The sequence below is a fragment of the Dictyostelium purpureum genome (assembly GCF_000190715.1).
Source record: "Dictyostelium purpureum unplaced genomic scaffold DICPUscaffold_328, whole genome shotgun sequence".
Taxonomy (NCBI): Eukaryota; Evosea; class Eumycetozoa; order Dictyosteliales; family Dictyosteliaceae; genus Dictyostelium; species Dictyostelium purpureum.
Window position 1 is genome coordinate 796 of NW_003519664.1, and position 25,263 is coordinate 26,058.

Genomic DNA, 25,263 nt, shown 5'->3' on the forward strand with positions numbered 1-25,263 from the left:
AATATTTTTTTTTTAACACACCGACACTCCGCTCACCAAATAAAAAATACATTAATCACCTTGATTAATTACAAACTATTTGTAAACGAAGTAGATATATGTACAGATTAAATCAGATTTTTTAAAAAGACTATTTATAACATCATTTAATTTATTTTTAAATTTAGAAAAAATAAAAATCAAAAAAAAAAAAAAAAAGTAAATTGGTGACTTTTCTTTTATTATAATACATATATTTGATAAAGTTGTTTATGATATAAAAAACTGATTTGAAAAAAATTAATTTATAAAACTTAGAAAAACAATAAAATGATTATTTTTATATGACTAATAATCAAATCAACTTTACTTGTATTAAATTGTTAAAGTGTTTAAAAAACTTAGTTCTGAAAAAAAAAATTTTTTATGACGAAAACGAAAAAAAAATAAAAAAAATAAAAAAAAATAAAATAAAATAAAAAATATGATTTATAATTTTCATATTAAATTTATAAAAAATATAAAAATATTTATATAATATAAACTTTCTTTTCTTTTTATCAATATCAATTTACTCCAAAAAAAAAAAATAAGTTTAAAAAAATAAAGTTTGATAAAAAAAAATAATAAATAAATTAATATTAAAAATTAAAAAAAAAAATAAAAAACTAATATTTTAATATCAAATATTTAAATAATAATTTATTTAAAAAATTAATTATAATTTGATTTTTTTTCTTGATAATTGAGAAATTAATAACTGAAATAAAATTTGGGGGTAAATATATATTTGTATATTTATTATCTGTTGGGTGATTTAATTTTTTTTTATTTATTTGATTTATTTTTTTTTATGATATATATATTTTTTTATTTATTTATTTATTTATTTTTTGTTTATTTTATTAAACTTATAATATTGTTATAAATTATATTATACATACTATTCTTATTTTAAATAAAAGTTTATATTATAATATAAATTATTTACATTAAAACTTAAAATATTATTATAAAAAAATAGGTGGATAAAATATTGACCAACCCTATTAAACATAACAATGTTGAAGGTTTTTTTTATATCTATTTTTTTCGATAAGTTATTATAATTAAATCCTTTTCAATTGTTTTTTACAAGTGTATCATTCTATTTGATCTTTTATATCCTAATTTTTAATACAAATCAAAGATTATCATAATAGTCTTTTTGTTTTGGGAGCTATCAGATCACAAATGATATACACTATATACTGAAACCATAGCTTCCAAATTTAGTGATATTGTCACTCATTAACTATTAATACAAATAAATATTTTTAAAAATAGTGTGGGTGTGGGTGTGGACTAGTGGTGGTTTTTGTTTTTTATTAATAAAAATAAAATTTTATTTATTTTTATTTATTATATTTTTAACTTATTTTAGTTAAAAATGATAAACCCTAATATAGAATAATATTATTTTACTGAATTCATATAATATCATTGTTTTATTATAATTACTCGTTATTTCTATTTAATTGATATTATTACATGATATGATAATAAATTAATATGGTTATAAATTGAAACTTTAAAATATTATAATAATAAATAATTAATGCCAAAAGATTATTATAATAACTTTTAATAAAGTATTTTTAATATAAATTTTTTTTATTAATATAATTTTTTTTTTTTTGATTTCTCAATTTTAAAAAGTATTTAAACACAATTATTTTTTTTTTTAATCATCAAATCATAAAATCATTTAATAAATTAAAAAATTAAAAATCAAATCTGTTTTATATATTAATTAAATAACTATAAAAAATATCAACAAAAATGAGATTATTAGTTGCCTGTATTATTTTAGCTAATCTTTCTTTATCAAACCTTATTGTAAGTATTAATTTTAAATAATTTATTTTATATTTTTATTTTATATTAAAAATAAATTTTAAATTTATTAAAAAGGGTGTAATGGGTGACTCAAGCTCCCAAGCTATCTCCTCTTCAAGCTCAAATCCCATCGATAACATTGGTTCATCCGGTAGTTTGATGGGGTCACTTGATTCTTCATCATTAAATTCACTTGATTCAATTTCCTCAACATTGGAATCTTCAAATGCTCCATCTGATGAAATCAAAAACCTTTTAAAACAAAGCTCAAATAGCAAAGAGGGTGAAAATGTACCTGCACCTGCACCAGCATCTTCAGAACACCACTCATCTGAACATCATTCATCTGAGCACTCTTCAGATTCAAACTCAGGATCCTCTACATCCCAAATCAAATCACCCGCTACAGCACCAGGTGCAGCCCCATCAAGTGCCCCAATTTCATCTAACCCATCTGAAGAAAATTCATCCAATCAACACCCATCCTCATCAGATGCTAAAGATACATCCTCTACCACAAATACTGGTTCATCCGAACAACACTCATCTGGTAGCCACCCATCTGACAGCCATTCATCTGGTAGCCACTCATCTGACAGCCACTCATCTGACAGCCATTCATCTGGTAGCCATTCATCTGACAGCCACTCATCTGACAGCCACTCATCTGGTAGCCACCCATCTGACCCAACCCCATCACAAAGTAATATAGTTCCAGTTGCTGCTCCAGGTGCATCACCATCAACCTCTCCAGCTGAAACCAATTCTCCATCTGAATCACCATCTGCATCTCCATCTGTATCACCATCATCCACCCCATCTGAATCACCATCTGCCTCTCCATCTGTATCACCATCTGCCTCTCCATCTGTATCACCATCTGCCTCTCCATCCGTACAACAACCAGTACCTTCCCCAACTGAATCACCATCTGCTTCACCATCTGCCTCTCCATCTACCCCAACCCCATCATCATCAGCTCAAGTAAGACCTGATACCTCATCACAATCACCAGCTTTCAAAACTACCCACTCAAGCTCCTCCGATGCTAACAAATTAAACTCCTCCTCAAATAAAAATCAATCATCAAATGAAAGCAACTCCTCAAATAGCCACTCTTTAAATGAAAACCACTCCTCAAATAGTCACTCATCAAGTCACCATTAAACTATAATAATATAAATTAAAATAATGGCAACTATTATTTTTAAATTGTAAATAGGAATTGTATAAAGAATTTGATGTAATATCTTTTATTTAAATAAATTAAAATTTGCTTTCTTTTTAAAATTTATCTTTTTTTTTTTTTATTAATAAACTATTTAAAACTACAAAATATTATTATAATAATTAAATATATTACAACCATTAATAATGGTTTAAATTTAAATTTTTATTTTGTTTTTTTTTTTTTTGTTTGTTTTTTTAATAATATTGATCTATTAAATTATAATTATTAATATTATTTTAATGAGTAAGTTGACCTAAGGAAGTATTTAAAGGACTATCACCACCGCTATTGTTACTGCTTGTATCTTGTTTATCACTATTAATACTATTATTTCTTTCCTTTTCTTTTTCTTTTATCTTTTCAATATCTTTTTCTTTTTGTGCTAACTCTACAATTAAAAACTCGTCCAATTGTTTGAATGACTCTTCTAATTTCTTTGAGATATCAGTTGGTTCCTCTATACTTGAAGATTCAAAGGTTTTATTTGCTTCTGAAATTAAATCCATAGTTATATCGTATGTGTATAATAATGTTTTTTTAATTCTAGTAACCCTATCTTCATCATTTCCAACTGCGGGTTTATCTCTAACAAAACTATAATTTAATAAATTTTTAATTGAAGTTGTATGTTCCTATAAATAAATTTAAATTAATAATTAATTTTATAAAGTGACCAATTAATAGTATAACTATACTTTACATCTGAAATCTTTTTAAAAATTTTAATTAATTCAATACCTTCATTTACTGATTCTATTTCATCGACATTTGATTTCAATCTACCTAAATTACATGAAATATTTGTATAATAAATTTGCATATCAATTGGTGTGAGATAATCATCGAGTTTGAAGTTTGATTTATTATTGGATCGTTTATTATTGGAGGAAGATGGTGGAGTTGATTGGGATGAAAGTGGTGTTGCATTACCAGTACCACCTACACCAGCACCGCTATTATTGGTCGAAGCTGGTTGTGATGGTGATGATGGTAAATTACTGCTTGTGCCTCCTGTATTTGTTGAGTGGTTTTCTGATAACTGAGTTGGTGATTTTTCAACAATAACAAAATCTGATGAATTCAAAGTTGATGTTGGTTTTAGTGGTGATTCTGAAAATGGTTTATTAATAGCTGGTGATGTTGGTGATGTTGGTGATGATAATTTACTTGCTGAAACTTCAGTTTGAGCTCTAGCTCTTCCAATAGTATTTAAATCAGATGGTACACTAGTTTGTGGGAAGATATTGGTACAGTTTTCAACCATTAATGAGAACAAAGCATTGAATTCTGCAAAAGTTTCTGGTTTTTGGAGATCCTCAGCTTTAAGATTGGGTATACTTTCTAAGATACTTGGACCAATAACGACTGATAAATTATTTAAATCCATTTTAGTGACATCTTTATGTTGGTTTACTACACTACAAATATTTAATACATTTTTTAAAAGGGTTTGATTACAAACTGGTAAGGATGATACAAGACGTTTTAATTCTACAATGTGTTGAGTTACTGGTTGTTTTGAAAGTGGTAAATATTTTGAATAAATACTGTGATGAATTATTGGTTCTGGCAACGATCTAAGGAAAAGTTTCAAAACTGATGAAACTACGTGAGGATCACTAATAACAGTACTACTTAACTCCAATGGAACTCCTGACTCGATCTTTTGTTGAAAAGCTTCTACTGATGATCTACCTGCAGGTACTCTAAATATACCTTCGACTTTAATTGATTCCTTCTCTAAATATTTAAAAATTTCATCCAAAAACAATGGTAAGACCCTATTGCCCTCTCTACCAAATACTTCTTCTAATTTAACTCCAAATGTTTTTTTTGGTACATAATTTCTTAGTTTAGCTGCCGCTTTATTCTTATTTAAAAAATATTAATAAACCTATAAAATATTATTAATTATTATTATTATTATTAAACTTACAGTTTCTAAAATGACTTTTTTATAATTATCAATATCGGTTTTAATTTTTGCCATTTGGAAAGAACCTTTTGAGAAAAAGTCAATATATGATTCAAATGAAGATAATACAGTTTGTACAGTTGAATTCTCTAAAGCCAATTCAGAATCATTATAAAGTTGAACAGTTTCTTTGCAGGCACGATCATAATTTTCTGTATCTTTTTTTAAATTGGTGGAGGATCTTGATTCGGTTGATAAATTCTTTAATCTCTTTTTGCCATCCTTGACCATTTCTAATTGAATTCTAATTGTCTCCTTTAATGGTTGTGTTGTACGATCATATAAAAGATTACCTAAATGATTAAAAACTTCACCAACTGTACTTTGCCATTCTGATGCCTTTTGTAAACAATCTGAAATTGGTATACGACTATTATAATATGCTGAATCCATTGAATACTTTTTCATACTTTCTGAAATTTGTTTAGATTGTTGTGCCATTTGAAAAAAAGTTTGTTGTTGTTTCTCTAAATTCTTTTGAATTTCATCCATATGTGATACATTTTCTTTTATTTTACCATATACCTCCTCCTGGTCGAGGTTTTGTATATTTTTTTTCCTTAACGATTTAATGTTCATTTTATTAATTTTTTTCTGTATATATATAATTTATCTATTTATTAAAAATAAATAAAAGAAATTTTTAAACTAAATTTTCTTTTATTTTTTTAAAAAAATAAAAAATAATTAATATATTTTTTTTTTAATATGATTTTAAAGTAAAGAAATAAATAAATAAATAAATAAATAAATAAATAAATAAATAAATGGTGATAAATTAAAATATAGATAACTAATATAAAACTAAATTTTGGTTATTTAATATTTAAAAAAAAATTTTGTATTAAATAAAAAATAATTATTAAAATTTTATTATTATTATAATTTTGATTTCCACTATTTATAATATTTTACTGTATATATGTTACGCGTGAATTTATTTGTGTGGGTGTGTGAGTAGGTGTAGAAAGAATTAAATAATAAAGTAATTTTGAAAAATGATAGTGAGTTTTTTTTTTTTTCTAATTTAATTTAATTTTATGGGTTTATGAGTTGTTTGAAATAAAAGCTATAATAAATTGAAAAAAATATACCTCAAACATATGTGTGTTAGATTGTGTAAATATTTTTATTTATATATTAAATTGGGGAGGGGTTATTTTTATATGTGTCATGTTGAAAAAAAAAAAAAACTCGAATGTTGTATGTATTTTTGTGAGTAACTATTTTGTGTGTTTATCCCTGTGTTATTTTTTTTTATTTTTTTTTTTTTATTTTTTTTTTCATATTATATCTATTTTATGAATATAGTTTAATGTTGAGTGGTTTATGATCTATTATATATTTACTTTTTATTTGTTATATAACTAATTTAAATATACCTTATTAAATCGGAATAATTAAGTGTTTCGTCTGATGATATAGGAAATAAATATTGAATTTATTATTATTTATTATTTTTTTTTTTTAAAAAATATATTTTTATTTAATTCTATTTATTTCTATTTTTTATTTTATATTTATATATTTTACACTGATGATATTTTTTTTTTTTTTTATTATAGATTATGATTATTTGTGATTTTTTTTTTTTTAAGATATTGAGAATTTATATTTTATTTATAATTTTACAACAAAGCTACAAATGACTATAAGAAACAATAAAAACACAAGAAAATAAACAAAAATTAAGCAACTTGTCGATAAAACAATAATTTAAAAGCTATAAAAATACAAAAAGAAAATGAAAATTATATATATATTATTACTATTTTTTTTTTTTTTTACAATAGTACAAAATTTTATTTTAATTTTTTTATTTTTATTTTTTTATTGTTTTTTTTTAATTTTTTTTTTTTTAAATATTTTATTTTAATTTTTTTAAATTTATTTTTTAAAATAATTTTTATAAAATCAGTTTTAACCCATCTAAATTTGATTTTTTTTTTTTTTGTTTGGATTGTATTTGTATTAGATTTATTATAATAAAAATAAATAAAAAAAAATTTTGTTTGATTTTGTTACATTAATTCTCAATAAATTAAAACACACAAAAATCGATTGAGGACCCCACAAATTTCTTATTTTTTTTATAATAACCAAATTATTTTAATTTAAGACACACACAAAAATATTAAATTATAATAATCTAAACTAAATATATTAATTTAGAATAAAACAATAGATTTATATGTTGCAACAGCAATAAAAAAAAAACATTTAATTAAAAAAAACTTTTTTTATATATTTTTTTATTTGTTTTTATTTGTTTTTATTTGTTTTTATTATATAATTTATTTTAATTATATAATTTTGATTTTTTTGATTTTTTTGATTTTTTTGATATTATTTCAATATTTATTCATTTTTATTTGTGTATATATGTATATATTTTTTTTTTTTTTGTTAAAATGTAAAATTATAAATCTATTTTTGTTTGATGCTATGGTGTAACGAACTACAGGAATAATCAATGTTTTTTTTTTTTTATTTTTTTTTAATTTTTTTTTTTTCCAAAATTTTTTTTTTTTTTTTTTTTTGATTCGACTATCGGAAAAATTTTTTTTTTTTTTTTTTTTTTTCAGTTTGTATACACATTAAATAAAATGGAACAACAAGTCGTCAAAGTATGTAAAAAAAAATAAAAAATAATAAAGTGGCAACAATAAATAATGCAACAATAAATAAAAATAAATATATTTTTATTATTAAACAAAATAATATCATATAGCTAAATATAAAAAAAATAATAGATCAAAACAAATAATTAAAAATAAATAAATAAATAAACAATATTAAAAAAAGAAATTTAAATTTTAATAAATAATTTTTATTATAATTAGGTTAACTACCTCGAAGTCGGTTCATTAGTTGGTCACAACGGTGATGTCACTTCAATTGCTGTCTCACCAGAGAACCCAGAAACCATCATCTCCTCATCAAGAGATAGAACTGTTATGGTCTGGAAACTTACCCCAGCTGACCCAGAAACCCCAGGTAAAGCTTTAAGATCATTAAAAGGTCACAGCCACTTTGTCCAAGATGTTGTCATCTCACACGATGGTCAATTCGCTCTCTCAGGTTCATGGGATACCACCCTTCGTCTTTGGGATATCACCAAAGGTGAAACCACCCGTATCTTCCAAGGTCACACTGAAGATGTTATGTCAGTTGCTTTCTCATCAGACAACAGACAAATCGTCTCTGGTTCAAGAGATCACACCATCAAAGTCTGGAATACTCTTGGTGAATGTAAATTCACTTTAGAAGGTCAAGACGGTCATCAAGACTGGGTTTCATGTGTTAGATTCTCACCAAATCAACCAACTATTGTCTCTGGTGGTTGGGATAACAAAGTTAAAATCTGGGATATCAAATCCTTCAAATGCTCACACACCCTTGAAGATCATGCTGGTTACGTCAACACCGTCACCATTTCACCAGATGGTTCATTATGTGCCTCAGGTGGTAAAGATCAATTCGCCTGTCTTTGGGAATTATCATCAGGTAAACCATTATACAAACTCGAAGCTCGTGGTACCATCAATGCTCTTGCTTTCTCACCAAACAAATATTGGTTATCTGCTGCCACTGATGACAAAATCATCATTTGGGATTTACTCACTAAACAAGTTTTAGCTGAAATCACCCCAGAAATCAAAGCTCAACAATCAGACTCAAAGAAAAAGAAGGAAAGCAAACCACGTCTCCCAGCTTGCAAATCACTTGCCTGGTCTGCTGATGGTCAAATCTTATATGCTGGTTATTCAGACAACCTCATCCGTGTCTACAAACACACCACCCAACAATAAATTTTTAATAAATAATTTATTAATAATTTAAAAAAAAAAAAAACTTTTATTTCTTTTATATAATTTTATTTTTTTTATATAATTTTATTCTATAAAATTTTGTGCTTCAACAGTGTTTTAAATTTTTTTTAAAATTTATTTTTATTTAATTTTTTATAACTTAAATTTCGTCTGCCAATATTTTATTTCTATAGTTTTCCATGATCTTGTTCATCACTCTTAAATTATGTTGAGAGGATAGAGTGAAATAAATTTGTTCGTTTGATTTAAAAAGATGGAAAATATAAGCCATTGAATAATTTTTACATCTATAAATTAAAAAAATATGTTAGCCTTTACTTTTTTTAATTTATAAAATAAAGTATTATTTACTTACGTGTGACAATCACAACCTTTTTCTAATGGTTGGTCCAATTTATATTGATTTTCATCTCTTTTAATTGCAAAAGAAGTTCCATCTGTTAATAAAATATTACCGTGTCTTGCTAATCTGGTGGGATATGATGAATCAAAGCTGTCAATACCTAATGGAATCAATGAGTCTATTGATTCTAAATCGCCAATACCTAATAAATGATTTGGTTTATCTTTTGGAACAAAGGGCATAATTGATGATAAAAGTTGCTTCATTTCTTGACGATCTTTACCAATACTTCCTCCAATAGCTACACCATCAAATGGAAGTGAGGTTAAATAATTGATTGATTGCTTTCTCATTTCAACGTTTACACCACCATGTGTAACACAATACATTGCTTGCTTTCTTGGATCTTTAATATGCTCTAATAAGGAAATTGCCTCCCAATGATGTGTTCTCTGAAGTGATTCTAAAATTTTTTGTTCGTCCATGTGATATGGTGGTAATTCATCAAATGGTATAATAATATCGGCACCAAGTTTCTTCTGATATTGTACCGAAGAGACAGGACCCAAAGAAATTTTATTACCATTTTTATATGACCTAAAAGTTACACCTTCGTCTGTAATCGATATAATTGATCCTGGATACTTTTTACCAGACATACCTTTTAATTCTCTTTTTGTAATCTCCGCTTGATTTGTTATTTTACTATTGTTTACATCAATTTCAGCATCTACTTCGTTTGTAAGATCTAAATTATTGTTATTATTTAATTCTGGGTGACCCATCGAAAATACTTGAAAACCACCACTATCTGTTATAATTGGGTTTTGATAGTTTATAAATTTGTGTAGTCCACCTGCCTTTTCTATTAAATCTGGATTTGAGTTGACTACCATATGATATGTATTTACAAACATGAGTTGTGATTTGGTTTCTTTGGTGTGAACTGGATCTAAAAATTTAATTGAACCTATAGTACCCACTGGCACAAAATTTGGTTGGTTTATACTATTGTTTAATGCCAATGTTAGAGGCAGGTTTAAATTTGTATGTGGTGTGTTTCTATTAAAAAAACTTACATTCCATTAGGTGTTGTTATTCTTGTTACTCTTGCATTTGATTTTTTAGATTGATGGATTACTTCAAATTTAAAATAGTTTGATGAGTCATATGATGGGAAATCTTTTGGGAGAGGTAATGGCTTTTTATGCAATCTAGGCACAATTTTATTGATCATATTATAAACAATATAAATGATTTTATTTTAATAATAAAATTAATTAATATGAAAAGATAGATATTTTTCTAATATTACAATAAATAAAAAAAAAAACGAATAATGCTTTTTTTTTAAATTTTTTAATTTTTTTAATTTTTTTTTTTTTAATTTTTTTATAAAATTAAATTATTTAAAATTACATCAAACATGGAAAATGGAAATATATTTATATCAATTATTAGTTATAGAGATTCTGGTATATATAGATAGTTTTCAATGAAATTTTTTAAAAAAAAATTAATAATTAATTTTTATAATAATCATAACCATTTATAGAATGTCAATGGACCATAAAAAATTTAATAGAAAATTCAAATCAGCCAAATAGTTTATATATAGGGGTTTGCTTACAATATGATATGGGTAATGGGGAGGGTGATAAACATTGTTTCGAATATCAGGTCGATAAGGAGTACGAATCGAAACATATCAGGTATTTAAGAATGGACTATAGGGATGCCAAGGGACCATGTTATGCAAGGGCATTGGTACAACAACAGCTTTATCGTGATGAGGAATACTACTTACAGATAGATAGCCACATGCGATTTGTTAAGGATTGGGACAAGATTTTAATAGAGCAGTTACAAATGTGCAAAGTAAATGGATCAGTCGATACCAATGCTATACTCACATGCTATCCAATGGGATACACCTTACCAAATAAAATACCAGTACACAGATACCCCATCCTTTTAGTTGCCACCCAGTTTGGTGATGACGGTTTCCTCAGATTAGGTGGTAAAATTATTTCAAAGAAATTGGATAGTCCTTGCAAATCTTTGTTCTGGGTGTCTGGTTTCAGTTTTTCAAGATCGAATGTAATTAAAGAGGTGCCATACGATCCAAATTTACAACATTTGTTTTTTGGTGAGGAGATTTCAATGTCAGCACGTCTTTATACACATGGTTTCAATTTCTATTCACCCACCAAAACTATTATTTTTCATTTATGGAATCGAGATTACAGACCAACTTTCAGAGAAAATAAATCAGATGAAACCATTAAAATTGAAAATCATTCAAAAAAAAGATTATTAAAATTATTTGGTTTAGAAAATGACAACCAAATAGGTGAAATCGAATCTAAATATGGATTGGGTGCCACCAGAACATTAGAAAATTATTCAGATTTCTCGGGTGTGGATTTCAAAAATAAATCTTTAAACAACAATGCCAAATTTGGGGGTTATTTTGAAGAAAAAGATACTTTTTTTATGAATGAAATTATGGAATTTGTAATCAAGTCTCAAATTGGAATATAATTATTATAATTCAATCAAATATAGTTTTATTTTATTTATTTTGGTAAAAATAACAATAATAATAAAAATAATAAAAATAATAAAAATAATAAAAAAAAACTAAAAAAAAAAAAAAAAAGTTTATAATATTTTTTTTGATTTTTTTATTTTTAAATTTTATTTAATTATTTTTTATTTTTTATTTTTTTTTTTTTTGATATTTTAAAAATATTTATTTAAAAAAAAATTTTTAAAAAAGTTTTTGTAGGTTATTTTGTGGGTTTTTATATATTTACTCTGTTTAATATAGACTATAAATATTTTATTATTATTTTTTTAGTTTTAAATATAGTTTCAATGGAAAATGTAAATAAATATTTTTTAAATACCAAAAAAAAAAACAACGATAGATAATAATAAAACAAAATAATAATTTAAAGGGAATATTAAAAATAAATAAAATCTAACTTTTTTTTTTTTTTTTTTTTTTAAATACGAATATAAATAAATATAGGTTAATAAAAGAATATAATAAAAGTTTAGAAAAGATCACGTTTCTAATTGGGCAACAAGAAAATGAAACATTTTTAAAAGCAAACTATTATTGCCATGGCCAAGTTTCTTCACCAATATCCATTACAATTCGAGATTTTGGATATTTACAGGTACCATGCATTGAATCACAATTAAAAGAAATAATAGAGAGATTTAAATATAGAACCACATATAAAGGTAAAATTAATTTTTTTTTTTTTTCAAATAAAAAATTTCGGAATTTTTTTTTTGTTTATTTTTGATTTCAATTATATAATTTTTAATTAATATAAATCTTTTTTTTATTTTTTTATTTTTTATTTATTCAGGAGTTTACGAAATACCAATAGATTTATTAACATTTGATAATGATATTTGGGCAACAACAAAAAAGATAATGATACAAAAAATCAAAGTTGGTTTGGGAATAGACGATAAAGAAAAAATAACGCTTCAATTGTACAAAATGTTAATATATAATAAAGATTCTGCAGTAGCACATTTTATAAAATCAAAATCAGAAATTAGTGATTATAATGACCTTGTTGCAAATAGAAATCTGGTGGGAACGATGGGTTTGGTTTTACCTTCAACTCACAAGGGAGGCAATTTAATTTTAAATAATGGATCAGACAGAACTGTTATATCTTTAGAAGTAGAGCAAGAACCAACTTCATTTATTATAAAATATGCAGCATTCACTTCTGAAACATCATACGAAATTCAAACTGTAACTGATGGTTATAGAGTAACTTTATTACACAAAATTATGAAAACTGGTAAAAGAAAATTAGAAAGCAATAGTAATAATAGTAGTGATACCTCAAGTACAGAGAATATTTATAGTAGTGATAGTAACAGTAGCGACCATAGCCCAAATATAAGTAGTAGCCCAAGTATAAATAACAATGAAAACAATAATAGAAACGAAAAAGAAATATTTAATGAATTAAATAATTTATTTTTTAACAATAATAATAATAATAGTAATAATAACAACGAAAATAATAATAGCGTATCAAAAATTTTATTTATTTTAAATGATTTTTATGAAGATTTAAATCAAATTAAAAATCAAGATAAATTAAACTTAGAAAAGTTTAAATCAATAGTTTCAGATTTTAATAATATTAATAATATCAACAGTAATTCAGTTAATAATAATAATAATAATTTATCAATTTATTTTGCAAATTTAAATATTGAAGAGATCCAAAAGTCAAATGGTACTCAATATAAATTCCATTTATCAGATATCATTAATTGTAAAACTTTAAAAATAATAGAACAAAATATTGTAAATAATAACGTTGGTGATAGTACTAGTGCGGGTAAAAATAATAAAAACCTATATTCAGTTTCAGATATAAATAATGAAATTTTACCAAATACTATCATTAATCAATTAAAACCCTTTAAAATAGATTGCAACTTTGTTGATGAAAATGTATCTTTTAAAACAAAGCTATATAGAATATCAACATTAATGCTTTCAAAAACCTAATAAAATAATATATTTTTTCATATCCGCAATAAAATTTTTTTTTTTTTAAAAGCGAGGATAATTTTTAATGATGCATTAAGTCATCAGTTTGTTTATGTGTTTGTTTTTGTTTGGTATGTGTTTAATACTTATGAGTTTTACCACACTGCATACAAGTTGGGCACGGTAACGTCAATTCGTGTGTGATTTGGAAAACCTGCTGAGACAGGGTTTCGAAAAATGCTTTAATTATAGTGGGTATGTGTTTTTTACATTTTTTAAAAGTGAAAATGCAAATAAATATATATTTTCCAATTTGAGGCAAGTTATAGGATAATATCACCCGAAAGATAAAGCTGTTTATAAAGACTCCCCGTCCGGGAATTGAACCCGGGCCTTTCGCGTGACAGGCGAAAATCCTCACCACTAGACCAACGGGGAAGAGTTGATGAAATCTAAAAAATTGAACCCAACTGAGGCATATTTAAAAATCTATTAAAAATTCAAAAGAAACAATATATACATTATTTCGCTAAAGTTTGACCCTTTTAAATTACTGTATTCAAAAATAAATTAAATATATTTTAGAACATCTGAATTTATTTATTAAAAAAAACAATGGGTTCATAATTTTTAAAAAGATAATTTAAATTTTATTTTTTATTCGAAGTTTTTTTTTAATAGTTTTTTTTTAATATTTCGGTAATCAACTTTTATTATAATTTTTTTGATGTATTTTTCTTGGGATTCATTCATAAAGATTAACAAGTATATTAATGTTTCTAAATATTTTGCAGCATTTGTGTTTCCCTGACATGATAATACCACCAGCACCAAGAGCTGTTACACAGCCCCATATATATTATTATTATCTATTACTCGAGACCTTAAAACCTAATACATAATACATATAACCTAAAAAATTAACTGAATTTTGTATTCATTAGATACTTCTATAAATTTGTGACATTATTATAATTTATTTCTTATTAAAATTTGTGATTTGTGAATATAAAAGTTTAATAGAACTTCATTATAAATTTTAAAAGGGTCTTTTATTTGGAAAATTTAATTTTAGATAGTGAGCTGAGGAGAATTTGAAGCTTCACTTACCCGCTACCTATGACCAAAATTAATTTTATTATTTTAATTTTTTAATTACAACCCCTCTATGAAATTTTCATAAAATTATTATTATATATACAAAATTATTATTACATATACAAAATAATTATGATATACAATTTCCAATGAATTATGGTTGAAAAGTCAATGAAATTATATATATTTACTATAGAGCTATAATATATTTCAATGAAACAACACACTATAGAAATTTCAAAAAAAATTAAACAGATTGAAAATATTTTTTTTTTAATTTTTTATTTCTTTTTTTTTTTTATTTCTTTTTTTTTTTTCATTTTTTAAAAAAAAATTTCTTTTTTTTTTTTATTCCTCTTCATAATTTTTTCAATTACAAAATAATAATATATTAATTTAAATTTCTCTTTTAGAAATTACTTTTCAAAAATGGATAATTGATTTAATAACTATGGTATTTCCATTTTTGTTTTTTGTATATTATTTATATAAAACCCAACACTCAATTCCCATAGATATAATATATCTACCAAAAAAAAATATTTGTCTTTAAATTAGAAATTATAACATAGCTTAAATTACTTTGGTAAATTAACTTTATATATATATATTTTTTTAATTTAGATTAATAACAATAATAATCAAAGTTGTTTTTTACGATACCAGAGTTGCTTGGCCAGAACAATGTCTGATATAAATCAAATAGTTGATTAGAGCGAAAAACTTAATTAGTGCTGATTTAATTGGCGGTCTTTTTCTAAACTGATTGGATCTTACAAAGTTTTTTAAAATTTATTTAATAAAAAAAAATTTTATTATTTTTTTTAAATTTATCTATCTCTAATTGTTTTAATTATTATATCTTTGTTTTTTAATTTCCAATTTAAAAATTCATCAGTTTGGATCGGTAGATAGTTTGTCATTGCAGAAAAAGATGAGGATGAGTATGAGTTGAAATTGGTAATTTTACCCAAGAATTTTAAGAAAACTGGGAGCCCTTCAGAGTTATAGACCATACCTTCAGGTAAACGTAATAATGAGGCCATTGAGGCTTCGACTCTCCATTGAGCAATTGGATCTTGTAGTTCTAAAAGAGATGTAAGTGAGGTTAAAATGTTCCAATAAAGTTGAACATGTGATTTAAGGATAGTTTCTTTGATGATATTTAAATATATTATTTAGTTGAGATATAATTATAACTGTAATATTCATTTAATTCTAAAATGCATATGAATACATTACACTAAGTAATGAACCTTGTTCATTACACATTTATTTTACTGATTAGTTTAAAGCATTTGCTTTTAATTATCTTCACTTTTAAAAAAAAAAAAAAAAAAAATTACACATTTTCTGTATTATTGTAAACCTTACCCTCTTTACATGAATTTTTTTTTATTAAATAAATTTTAAAAAACTTTGTATTTTTATATTTTATTTCGTTATTTATAATTATATTATTTAAGTTTCTAAAAGTTGGTCATAATTTTGTTTTTTAAAATTTTGACTATTAATTTAAAAAAACAAGATATTTTTAATTTTTGTTAAATTTATTGGAAAAAAAGTAAATTTTATTTAATAACTTATACCATAAAAAAAAAAAATTTTAAAAAAAAGATAGTATAAAAACTTTTTTTTCTCCCTAACCATCAAGGATTCTCACAGCAATAACAAATCAATAAAGGTGTAGAATAGGTGGGAGGCAAAGCCATCAGTGAAATACCACCACTTAAAGATTAACTAGCCACTGGCTAGTATAGAATCCTGTTTTTTGTTTTTTTTTTTGGTGTTTAAATAACTGTTGTAATGTATTCAAATGCATTTTAGAATTAAATGAATATTACAGTTATTATTATATCTCAACTAAATAATATATTTATATTTTCCTTTATTTTAAATAATTTATTATGCATATGAATACATTACACCTTTTATGCTGTGTCTAATTCTAATACAAAACTCCCGGAAGATAAAGTTTTGAAAAAATATTGCAAGAGGCGAGATTCGAACTCGCGAACCGACAGGATGAGATCTTAAGTCACACGGATTTAACCAGGCTTTCCTACCCTTGCATTCATGTAAATCAAAAAAAAATGGAAGTATTCGGTTTTTTTTTTAATTAACAAAAAGTTAATAAGTTGGCATGGACTTAATTAAGATATCTTTAAACTGAAAATACTGATACATTTGGAAAGATACAGAATATAAGTAATGTACTATAAAAATAAAAAATAAAAAAATAACCAAAATTAAAAATCAAAAATTAAATTGAATAAAAATATTTTAATAAAGGCCATGCCTTGCTCAATTTATTATTATAAAAAAAAATTTGAGTTTAAATAGTAGTACAAAAAATACAATAGATTTTTTATTAACAAAAAATATTTAACTCATACTTCTTAAAGGGAAACTATCATACACCGAAAAATTACAAAACATTGATTAATGAATTCATTCAATTATTAAAATAAAAAAATTATTCAAAATTAATAAAATAGTGTTAAACTTTGGTTAATGATTAAAAAAAAATTTATTTTTTCAGAAAGAAACCACCAATTTAATGAAGGTTACCCAAAAAAAAGCTATGACTTAAAATATCCAAAATTGAAAAAAAATTATCATCATGATATTGAATTGTTTTTACAAAAATTTTAATAGTATATAAAAAAAAAATTATTATTAATTTTACACATTAAATAAAAAAATTTAACTCTAAACTTTTATTTATATTTAACAAAATAATCACATAAATTTTTTTATTTTTTTATTTAGAATCCAAGAGAAAAAATAATTGCTACAAAATTTTTTTTATTTTAAAATAAAATTCCTGATAAAATAAATAAAAGAATAAAAAAATAATTTAAAAAAAAAAAGGAATTAGTAATTAGAGATCAGTTATTTTTATTATTGTTATATAAAAAAAATTTATGATAAAAAATAGGTGAAAATTTTAAAGTTTTTATGAAAATAAAAAAAAAAATTTTGTTTATTTTTTTTAAATTATTTTTTTTAATTTTTTTAATGTGTTTAAATTTAGCAGGTTGAATTGTTTATTGACTTCTATTTTTTTTTTTTTTTTAAATATAATTACTAAAAATAATATTTATTTTTTATTTTCTAAAAATAAACTATATAAATAAATTAAATTCAATATAGTAACAACACAAAAATGCATAAACACACATTAAATTTTTTTTATTTAATATGAACACTACCCACACACCCATCCTATTTTTTTTTTTTAATTTGTTTTTTTTATTTTGATCATCACACATACCCCATTATATCTATCTTTGTATTTTTACATACAAATTTGTATAAAAAAAGAAAAAAAAAAACAACAAACAAAAAATTATATATACCTTGAATTCCAATATTGATGTTTGTAATAATACAATTGATATAAAAATAATAAAAATAATAAAAATAATAAAAATAATAATAATTTTCATAATAATTATATTTTTTCACACACACTTTCTTAAATTCAACACACACACAAACACTTCAAATAAATTTTTTTTTTTCTTTTTTTATAATTTAAATTTTTTAAATTTAATTTAATAATAAAAAAAATTAAAATTAAAATTAAAATTATCATTTTTTTTTTTTCCTTTAATTTTTTTTTTTTTTTTTAGTTTCATCTATTATATTAATTGTTTTAATTATATAATTTATATTATAAGTAATTAAATTATTACAATAAATTTTTTTTTAATAATTCTTTAATAATCGTATTTAATAATATTATATATTATTTTTTAATGGACCTTTCAAAAACATTATTTGTATTACCACCAACAGATGATAAGTTTTTATGCACCTATCATGGGGGTTTAATGGTTAGTAGCTATAATCTTCTATATCTAAATTTTTTTTATCTCTAATTATATAATGTATATTTTATAATAGGATATACCAATCGAAAATAATTGTTCACATTGTTTTTGTTCATTTTGCATTGAATCGTTAACATGTTGCCCAGTAGATGGATGCGATATTAGTGATACCTGCGTAAATAATCAATTAAAAGGTGAATATTTAATTTTAAAATTTTTTTTTTTTTTTTTTTAAAAATTAATTTTTTATTTTTTTTTATTTTTTTTATTTTAAAAAATATGAAAAAATAGACGAAATCGATCAGTTATTATGCTATTGCCAATATGGTGTCGAAGAAAACCCAGTAACTGGAGAAATCACTACTAAAATTAACGGTTGCAGTTGTGTAATTAGCTATGGATCAAAAATTGCACATGAATCCGTATGCAAGTATAATCCAGTAAATGAAAAGTCACCATCACTCAGTTATCAAGATTTCTATGAAATGAAAATGTCTGGATCTGGTTCATTATCAAACTTTTCTTCACCAGTTGACACAAGTCCTAAATCTAGTAATTCAACATCAAAATCACCATCATTTGAATTTATGTCTTCACCAGAGTTTAATATAAATAATAATGCTAATAATGCTAATAATGCTAATAATGCTCTTAATAACGCTCTTAATAATAATGGTAATAATAATATTAATATACATAACTATATAAATAATAATAACCATAATACTATAAATCAATTATTAACCACTAAACTATTACCATCATCATTATCATTAGAATTACCTTTATTAGCAAATAATAACAATACTGATACCAATAGCTTAAATAATAACAACACTACTTCAACAAATAAATTTATCAATAATAATAACGAAAATAATGATTATTTCGATAATAATGCATTGTGGGAATCTAGTACAAGTTTATTCTTTTGTAATAGATTTTGCCCAAATAAAGATTTAGGTTGTTGCTATACCGGTAAAACTGAACAAGATATAAACTATCATTTACAAATCGAATGCTATTGCCAAAAAATGAAAGAAAAAATTTATGATTTAGAAAAAATGGTTGAAGAACAAGAACAAAAAATTAAACAATTAAAATCTTCAGATTCAAAATTAAATGTTTTAGAAAATTTATCAATAACAAATGATCAAAATAATCAAGAAACTAAAAATAATAATAACAACACAAACAATAACATTTCAAATAATACCAATAATAATAGCAATAGCAGTTCAACAAATAATAAGAGCTATCAACATATCAATGACGAAGATGAAAAGAAATCAAATAATAAGCAGATTCAGACATACAACTTTGGTAAAATCTTTGTTCTTCTCTTCAATGTTTTAAAGAAAGGGTAAGCAATCTTAATTACAATTACTATTCATAAATTATAAATCATTCTAATAATTTTTTTTTTTTTTTTAAAAGTATCAAAAAGAGTATCAAGAAGGTTAAGAAGCTCTTCAAAAGAAAAAATACTGGTCCATATAAAAATTTTATAAAGATTAAATAGACTTAATCAATTAATCATTGTTATAATAGTGATTTAGTTATTAAATTATTATAAATCATTATAAAAATCAATAACACCAACCTTATATATATTTTTATGTACAGTTTTTTCCCTCTAAAATTTTTCCAATAAATTTTTTAAAATTTAAAATAATATTTTTTTTTTTTAAAATTTTTTTTTTTTAAATTAAATTGTTTTAATGAAAATATTATAATGAAATAATAATATTGTTTATATATATATTCTATATCAATAACATTTGTATAGTATGGAAAAATTACAAAGAATAGTAGATAGAATTAATTATTTAAATAAAAATTCGAATAATTATGATAGTCAATGTAAAATTAAAGAGAAATGCGAAGAAGGTTACAAATTAATTGAAGAGTTTCAAGCTGCGGGTATTGAAGTTGGTGATACCGATTGTTACAATTGTTTGTTTGTGCTTGTGCAGTATTTAAAATATGGGTTTTACAAAACATCTAAAAAGAGAAATCAAATAGCAGATAAAATCAAATTATATCAAAACCAATTAATCAAAGAAAAAGAAGAACAAGGTAAAAGGTTTAATATTTCAATTGAAAAGTACAATCAAATTTCCTTCGAGGTTTATCATTACATCGGGTTGGGATATGTTGAGGATATAGAAGCATTGGACCAAAACAAAGTTAGTCCATTTCCATTAATCGAAAAAGCAATTAATTACTTTACCCAGGCTTATGAATATTCAGCAAAATTACTAAAGAAAAATGAGAAGAATGAAGTCTACATTGAAAACTATATTGCTAATTTAGAAAGTTTGGCAGATTTGTATTATAAAGAATTAGAGCAGTTTGAAACTTCATTTATATTATATAAAAAAAGTATGCATTAATTTTATTTTATATATTTACATAAACTGTATTTTAACATTATTCCATATTATTATAGTTATCGAAAATATTGGTGAAAAATATATAAAAGAAAGCATTTACCATAATTTAGGTAAAATATCATTTGAATGTAATGACTTTGAAAAAGCAATATATTATTTCAAGTTGGAAATTAAAAAAATTAAAAAAGAATTAAGAAAAGAAGATTATATAGAGGCAAACAAAAGATTATTGGAATCTTTGGTCTATCATGGTGAGTATCAAGAATTTGGACAAGTTTTAAAAGAATTATCCAGTACTTTTTCAACTGATGTATATGTTTTGAATGTGATCAAAGAAATGAAAGAAAATTATAACATTGCCGAACTAGTTAAAGATAAAGATACCATAGTAGAATACGAAAAGTCATTTCATACTTTTTCGAATGCATATAGTGACACAGATAGGGGGACTGACTACCATCTCAAAAGAATAAAAGCCATAGAACCAATTGTAGAATTATTATACCCATTCGATGATAGGTTATTTGTAGATAAGGTTTGTACAAATATTATAGTTTATTCTACATTTTACAAAATAATTTTCATTAATAAAGTTCAATCAGCTAACTAGTTTATTTTATTTAGAAAATTAAATATTGGAAATTACTGGAAGAGTCATATGGTTACTTAAATGATAGAAATGGATTGTTTAGGATTTATAAAGATTTATCATGTATTTATGATAATCAAAAAAAGAAAAAATATTTTACAGAATCCTTAGAGTTTAATGAAAGGGTATTGAAGGGCGAAGCTATAGAGGATAATAACTATTTAAAGGCATATATAATGGTAAACCTATACAATTCAAGGGATAACATCAACCAACTGAAAAAGAAGAGTTATTCCCTTGGCCAAGGGAATAAATATAATACAAATTTGTATTTATTGGAAGATTCAGAAAAAATAATTGAAAGGGAACTAGAGTTACTAAAGCAGGGTCAAGAGAATAGCCAAGCTACTGAGGAAGAGCTATTGGATCTTTTGTTAATCGCTGTTTCCCATACTGCAACATTTTATCAAAGATCAACCGATATGGAAAAGTTTAGGGAATATTCAAAAAAAGAAGATAAAATAAAAAAACTATTAGAACATTCAAGCGATAAACTGGATCCAAATAATAGTCAGATAGTAGTAAGGTGTCCTGATGATAATGATTACAATGCATCATTCGAAAATTTATCATTGGAGGACCTGTTATATTTAGAAAACAATGCAACTGACAATAGCAATGATATTAACGACAACAACAATAATAATAGTAATAATTATAGTTTTAACAATAGTTATGATAATGACAATGATAATAATTATAACAATAATTATGATAATAGTAACGATAATAATAATGACATTGAAAGTATTACAAATAGTAGTTCAGCCAGTGTTAATAGTAATTACAGTTATTATTCATCAATTAAAAAAAACAAATTAGAAGAATTAAGAAATAAAAAAATTTCACAAAAATTAGAAAACAACGAAATTATCAACGAAAATTATTTAAAACAAATCAAAATTAATGAAAACAACAAAAGATATTTAGATTCGACTAATGTTCCAAAGGACTTTACACCAAATAAGAAAACAAGATCAAATTTTCATATTGGCTCTGGGTTTGAAGAAATTGATGGTATCGTATATGATAGGGCAACTGGGAAACCTGTTTTTCGTGATAATCAAAAAAAGAATGACCCTTTACAACTTCCAAAACCTGTTGAAGCTTGTAATAATTCCACAAATAATCCCGGTAGAGATTTTATTGTTATAGAAGATAATGATAATGATATTGACAACAGTTCCCAAATTGGTGCAAATAAAAAAAACTTTTTCAACAGGTTCCAAAGATTTAGCAAGAAAGAAGATCAAGAAAGCAAATTAAACGAATCAAGAGTGATTGAAGATGATTATGAAGAAGAGGAGTACCATGAACCAGATCACTATGATGCTAATGGTAATTTAAAACCGTGCTTTACCAAAAACTTTATTGTTAGTGACGATTTTGAAGAGACATCGCCAATTAAACCACCACCACTATTTCAATCACCAATTAAAACTCCAACAAAAAACCAAAACCCACTGTCACCCCTTTCAACACCTAAAACACCACTATCGCCCATTTTTTCAAATACTGACAATTATGAAATTATAGAGGTGCAAATATTTTTAGAAATTAAACTATATATTCCAATAATCGGTGCCCATACCAAAGAATTTGATTTCAATTGGCTAAAAGAAAGATGTGATGAAAGAATCAAGTTGTTAACTAGCCATAATATGGATATTACAATTTCAAGTTTCACCCTTCAATCACATACAATTAATATGAATAGCAAGTTAATCAAATACATTGGCAAAAAAATACAATCAATTTTTAATACCGCTCTTAAAAGTGACATTAGCTTTTCAGATGAATTATATTTAAAAGATGATCAAAACTATTTAGAAAATGGTTACTATAGCGATATTGAAAATGGAATTAATGACTCGACTATAAATGCAACTGCAACTAAATATTATTTAGAAACATTTAGAAATAGAAAGGGCATAACATCAGTTAATATCAATGATCAAATATTCAATAACAACCAATCAGTGGAGCATTTAGGTCTAATTTTACAAACTCTTTCAAATACCGAATATCTATATCTAATTAATTGCAGACTAAATTCATCCTCAATTCAAGCTTTATCAAAATACACAAGCAGATTAAAGCTAAAACATTTAGATATCCGTTTTAATAGTCTTTCAAATTTAAATAAATATTCACCACCTCTAATAACATCCACAACAATTTCCCCAACACAAAAACCCACACTATTTTTCAACTTAAATAACATTACCTCGTTAAATATTAGCCATTGTCAATTAAATAACGAATCTATTCAAGTAATAAAAAACTCATTATTATCAGTAAAACATTTGTCAAATTTAAAAATATCAGGTAATCCAGATATAGGAGACAGAGGATTCCAATTACTCTCAGAATCTCCAATTTTTTCAAACTTAGTAGAATTTGAAGCAAGGTCATGTTCGCTGAGCAAACTTCCATTTGAAACATTAAAACAATTATTCAAATCACTTTCAAATTGTTCAAACTTAGATATTGGTTCAAATGTGTTTAAAAAACAATTTAATAGCCACCACACCAACATAATTTTAGATTCTTTCAAGTCGCTAATTGACGAGGGCATTACTTTCGACAAACTGGTCAAATTAAATATTGATGATATTGGGATTGAAAAAGATTCAGTAGATCAATTAATAACCTTACTAGAAAATACACCCAAACTAAATACTTTGGTTATTAAAAATAATAATATAGGTTTGGATGGCTCAAATAAACTTTATAAAGTTTTACCAAAATTCAATCATATAAAAGAAATTTCACTTCAAAGATGCCAACTATCATATTTAGGTATAATAATGGTTTTATATAACTTTACAAATAATATTAAAATAATAGATCTTTCATTCAATAATAACAATAATAATAATAGTAATGATTTTAATAATTTAATGACAAGCTATACATACAGAACAATTTTCAATAATTTTAAATCCTTCAATCAAATTTCAATAGAGCAAATCAATCTCTCAAATAATAATTTAGATTTAGATAATGATGATAATTTTAAATTGTTTTTAGAAAAATTTTATAACAGTAATAATTGTTTATCCCCATCATTAATAAAAAAATTTTAAAATAAATAAAGAATTTTTTTTTCTTTGGTTTTTAAAATAATTGTGTTTTTTATATTTTTAAGTTTAAAATTTTCAAAAAAAAATAATTATAAAAAATATTTTCTTATGATAAAAAAACAAATATTATGTCTAAAATAAAAAAATATATTTTTAGGTTTACCCAATTTATAATTATATTAAATAAATAAGTTTTTTTTTTTATGATTTTGAATTTTTGATAAAAAAAAAAAATTTATCTTGTTTTTTTTTTATTAAAATTTATTGTTTTTTTATTGAAAAAATTTCATTTTTTTAAAAATAAAAAGTTTTAGGTGTCTCATTATTTCGCTATTCAATATTTTATAATAAAGATGTCTATTTTTAATAATAATTTTATAATAGGGGATATAATATCCTGATTTTTTATAAAA

General features: G+C 23.6%; 8 protein-coding genes across 8 annotated transcripts; 5 read left to right on the forward strand and 3 right to left on the reverse strand.

Annotated features, from left to right (window-relative positions):
- Nucleotides 1-1,800: 1,800 nt before the first annotated feature.
- On the forward strand, nt 1,801-3,024 carry DICPUDRAFT_82850 (uncharacterized protein; the record flags this gene model as incomplete). Its single annotated transcript, XM_003292185.1, has 2 exons — nt 1,801-1,857; nt 1,933-3,024. 2 exons carry the CDS (start codon nt 1,801-1,803, stop codon nt 3,022-3,024), a joined length of 1,149 nt encoding a protein of 382 aa, XP_003292233.1.
- A 173-nt stretch (nt 3,025-3,197) lies between these two features.
- On the reverse strand, nt 3,198-6,005 carry DICPUDRAFT_50285 (uncharacterized protein). Its single transcript, XM_003292192.1, has 3 exons — nt 5,025-6,005; nt 3,789-4,958; nt 3,198-3,720 (listed from the first exon to the last, which is right to left on the reverse strand). Exons 1-3 carry the CDS (start codon nt 5,640-5,642, stop codon nt 3,325-3,327), a joined length of 2,184 nt encoding a protein of 727 aa, XP_003292240.1. The 5' UTR covers nt 5,643-6,005; the 3' UTR covers nt 3,198-3,324.
- A 1,653-nt stretch (nt 6,006-7,658) lies between these two features.
- Nucleotides 7,659-8,904, forward strand: DICPUDRAFT_50286 (uncharacterized protein). The gene is made up of 2 exons (XM_003292186.1): nt 7,659-7,690; nt 7,907-8,904. The coding sequence occupies exons 1-2, from the start codon at nt 7,670-7,672 to the stop codon at nt 8,873-8,875; spliced, it is 990 nt and encodes a 329-aa protein (XP_003292234.1). The 5' UTR covers nt 7,659-7,669; the 3' UTR covers nt 8,876-8,904.
- A 131-nt stretch (nt 8,905-9,035) lies between these two features.
- DICPUDRAFT_7189 (uncharacterized protein) lies at nt 9,036-10,452 on the reverse strand (the record flags this gene model as incomplete). The annotated part of the gene is made up of 3 exons (XM_003292193.2): nt 9,036-9,183; nt 9,252-10,247; nt 10,319-10,452. Coding segments are annotated over 3 exons (1,278 nt in total), but the record flags the coding sequence as incomplete, so codon positions are not given.
- A 213-nt stretch (nt 10,453-10,665) lies between these two features.
- On the forward strand, nt 10,666-11,783 carry gnt1 (uncharacterized protein; the record flags this gene model as incomplete). The annotated part of the gene is made up of 2 exons (XM_003292187.1): nt 10,666-10,714; nt 10,795-11,783. The coding sequence occupies 2 exons, from the start codon at nt 10,666-10,668 to the stop codon at nt 11,781-11,783; spliced, it is 1,038 nt and encodes a 345-aa protein (XP_003292235.1).
- A 3,927-nt stretch (nt 11,784-15,710) lies between these two features.
- DICPUDRAFT_82855 (uncharacterized protein) lies at nt 15,711-16,152 on the reverse strand (the record flags this gene model as incomplete). Its single annotated transcript, XM_003292194.1, has 2 exons — nt 15,711-16,033; nt 16,137-16,152. 2 exons carry the CDS (start codon nt 16,150-16,152, stop codon nt 15,711-15,713), a joined length of 339 nt encoding a protein of 112 aa, XP_003292242.1.
- A 2,492-nt stretch (nt 16,153-18,644) lies between these two features.
- DICPUDRAFT_40215 (uncharacterized protein) lies at nt 18,645-20,241 on the forward strand (the record flags this gene model as incomplete). The annotated part of the gene is made up of 5 exons (XM_003292188.1): nt 18,645-18,722; nt 18,793-18,913; nt 19,011-19,320; nt 19,540-20,082; nt 20,157-20,241. The coding sequence occupies 5 exons, from the start codon at nt 18,645-18,647 to the stop codon at nt 20,239-20,241; spliced, it is 1,137 nt and encodes a 378-aa protein (XP_003292236.1).
- Nucleotides 20,242-20,509: 268 nt separating this feature from the next.
- On the forward strand, nt 20,510-24,853 carry DICPUDRAFT_156939 (uncharacterized protein; the record flags this gene model as incomplete). Its single annotated transcript, XM_003292189.1, has 4 exons — nt 20,510-20,679; nt 20,734-21,038; nt 21,172-21,650; nt 21,740-24,853. The coding sequence occupies 4 exons, from the start codon at nt 20,510-20,512 to the stop codon at nt 24,851-24,853; spliced, it is 4,068 nt and encodes a 1,355-aa protein (XP_003292237.1).
- Between the last annotated feature and the right edge of the window lie 410 nt (nt 24,854-25,263).

Coding starts and splice junctions, on each gene's coding strand:
- DICPUDRAFT_50285 (XM_003292192.1), bottom strand. CDS start 5,642: ATGAACATTAAATCGTTAAGGAAAAAAAATATACAAAACCTCGACCAG. Junction 4,959..5,024: donor AAAAAGTCATTTTAGAAACT/GTAAGTTTAATA, acceptor TTTTTAAATAAG/AATAAAGCGGCAGCTAAACT. Junction 3,721..3,788: donor TTTTTAAAAAGATTTCAGAT/GTAAAGTATAGT, acceptor ATTTATTTATAG/GAACATACAACTTCAATTAA.
- DICPUDRAFT_50286 (XM_003292186.1), top strand. CDS start 7,670: ATGGAACAACAAGTCGTCAAA. Junction 7,691..7,906: donor TGGAACAACAAGTCGTCAAA/GTATGTAAAAAA, acceptor TATTATAATTAG/GTTAACTACCTCGAAGTCGG.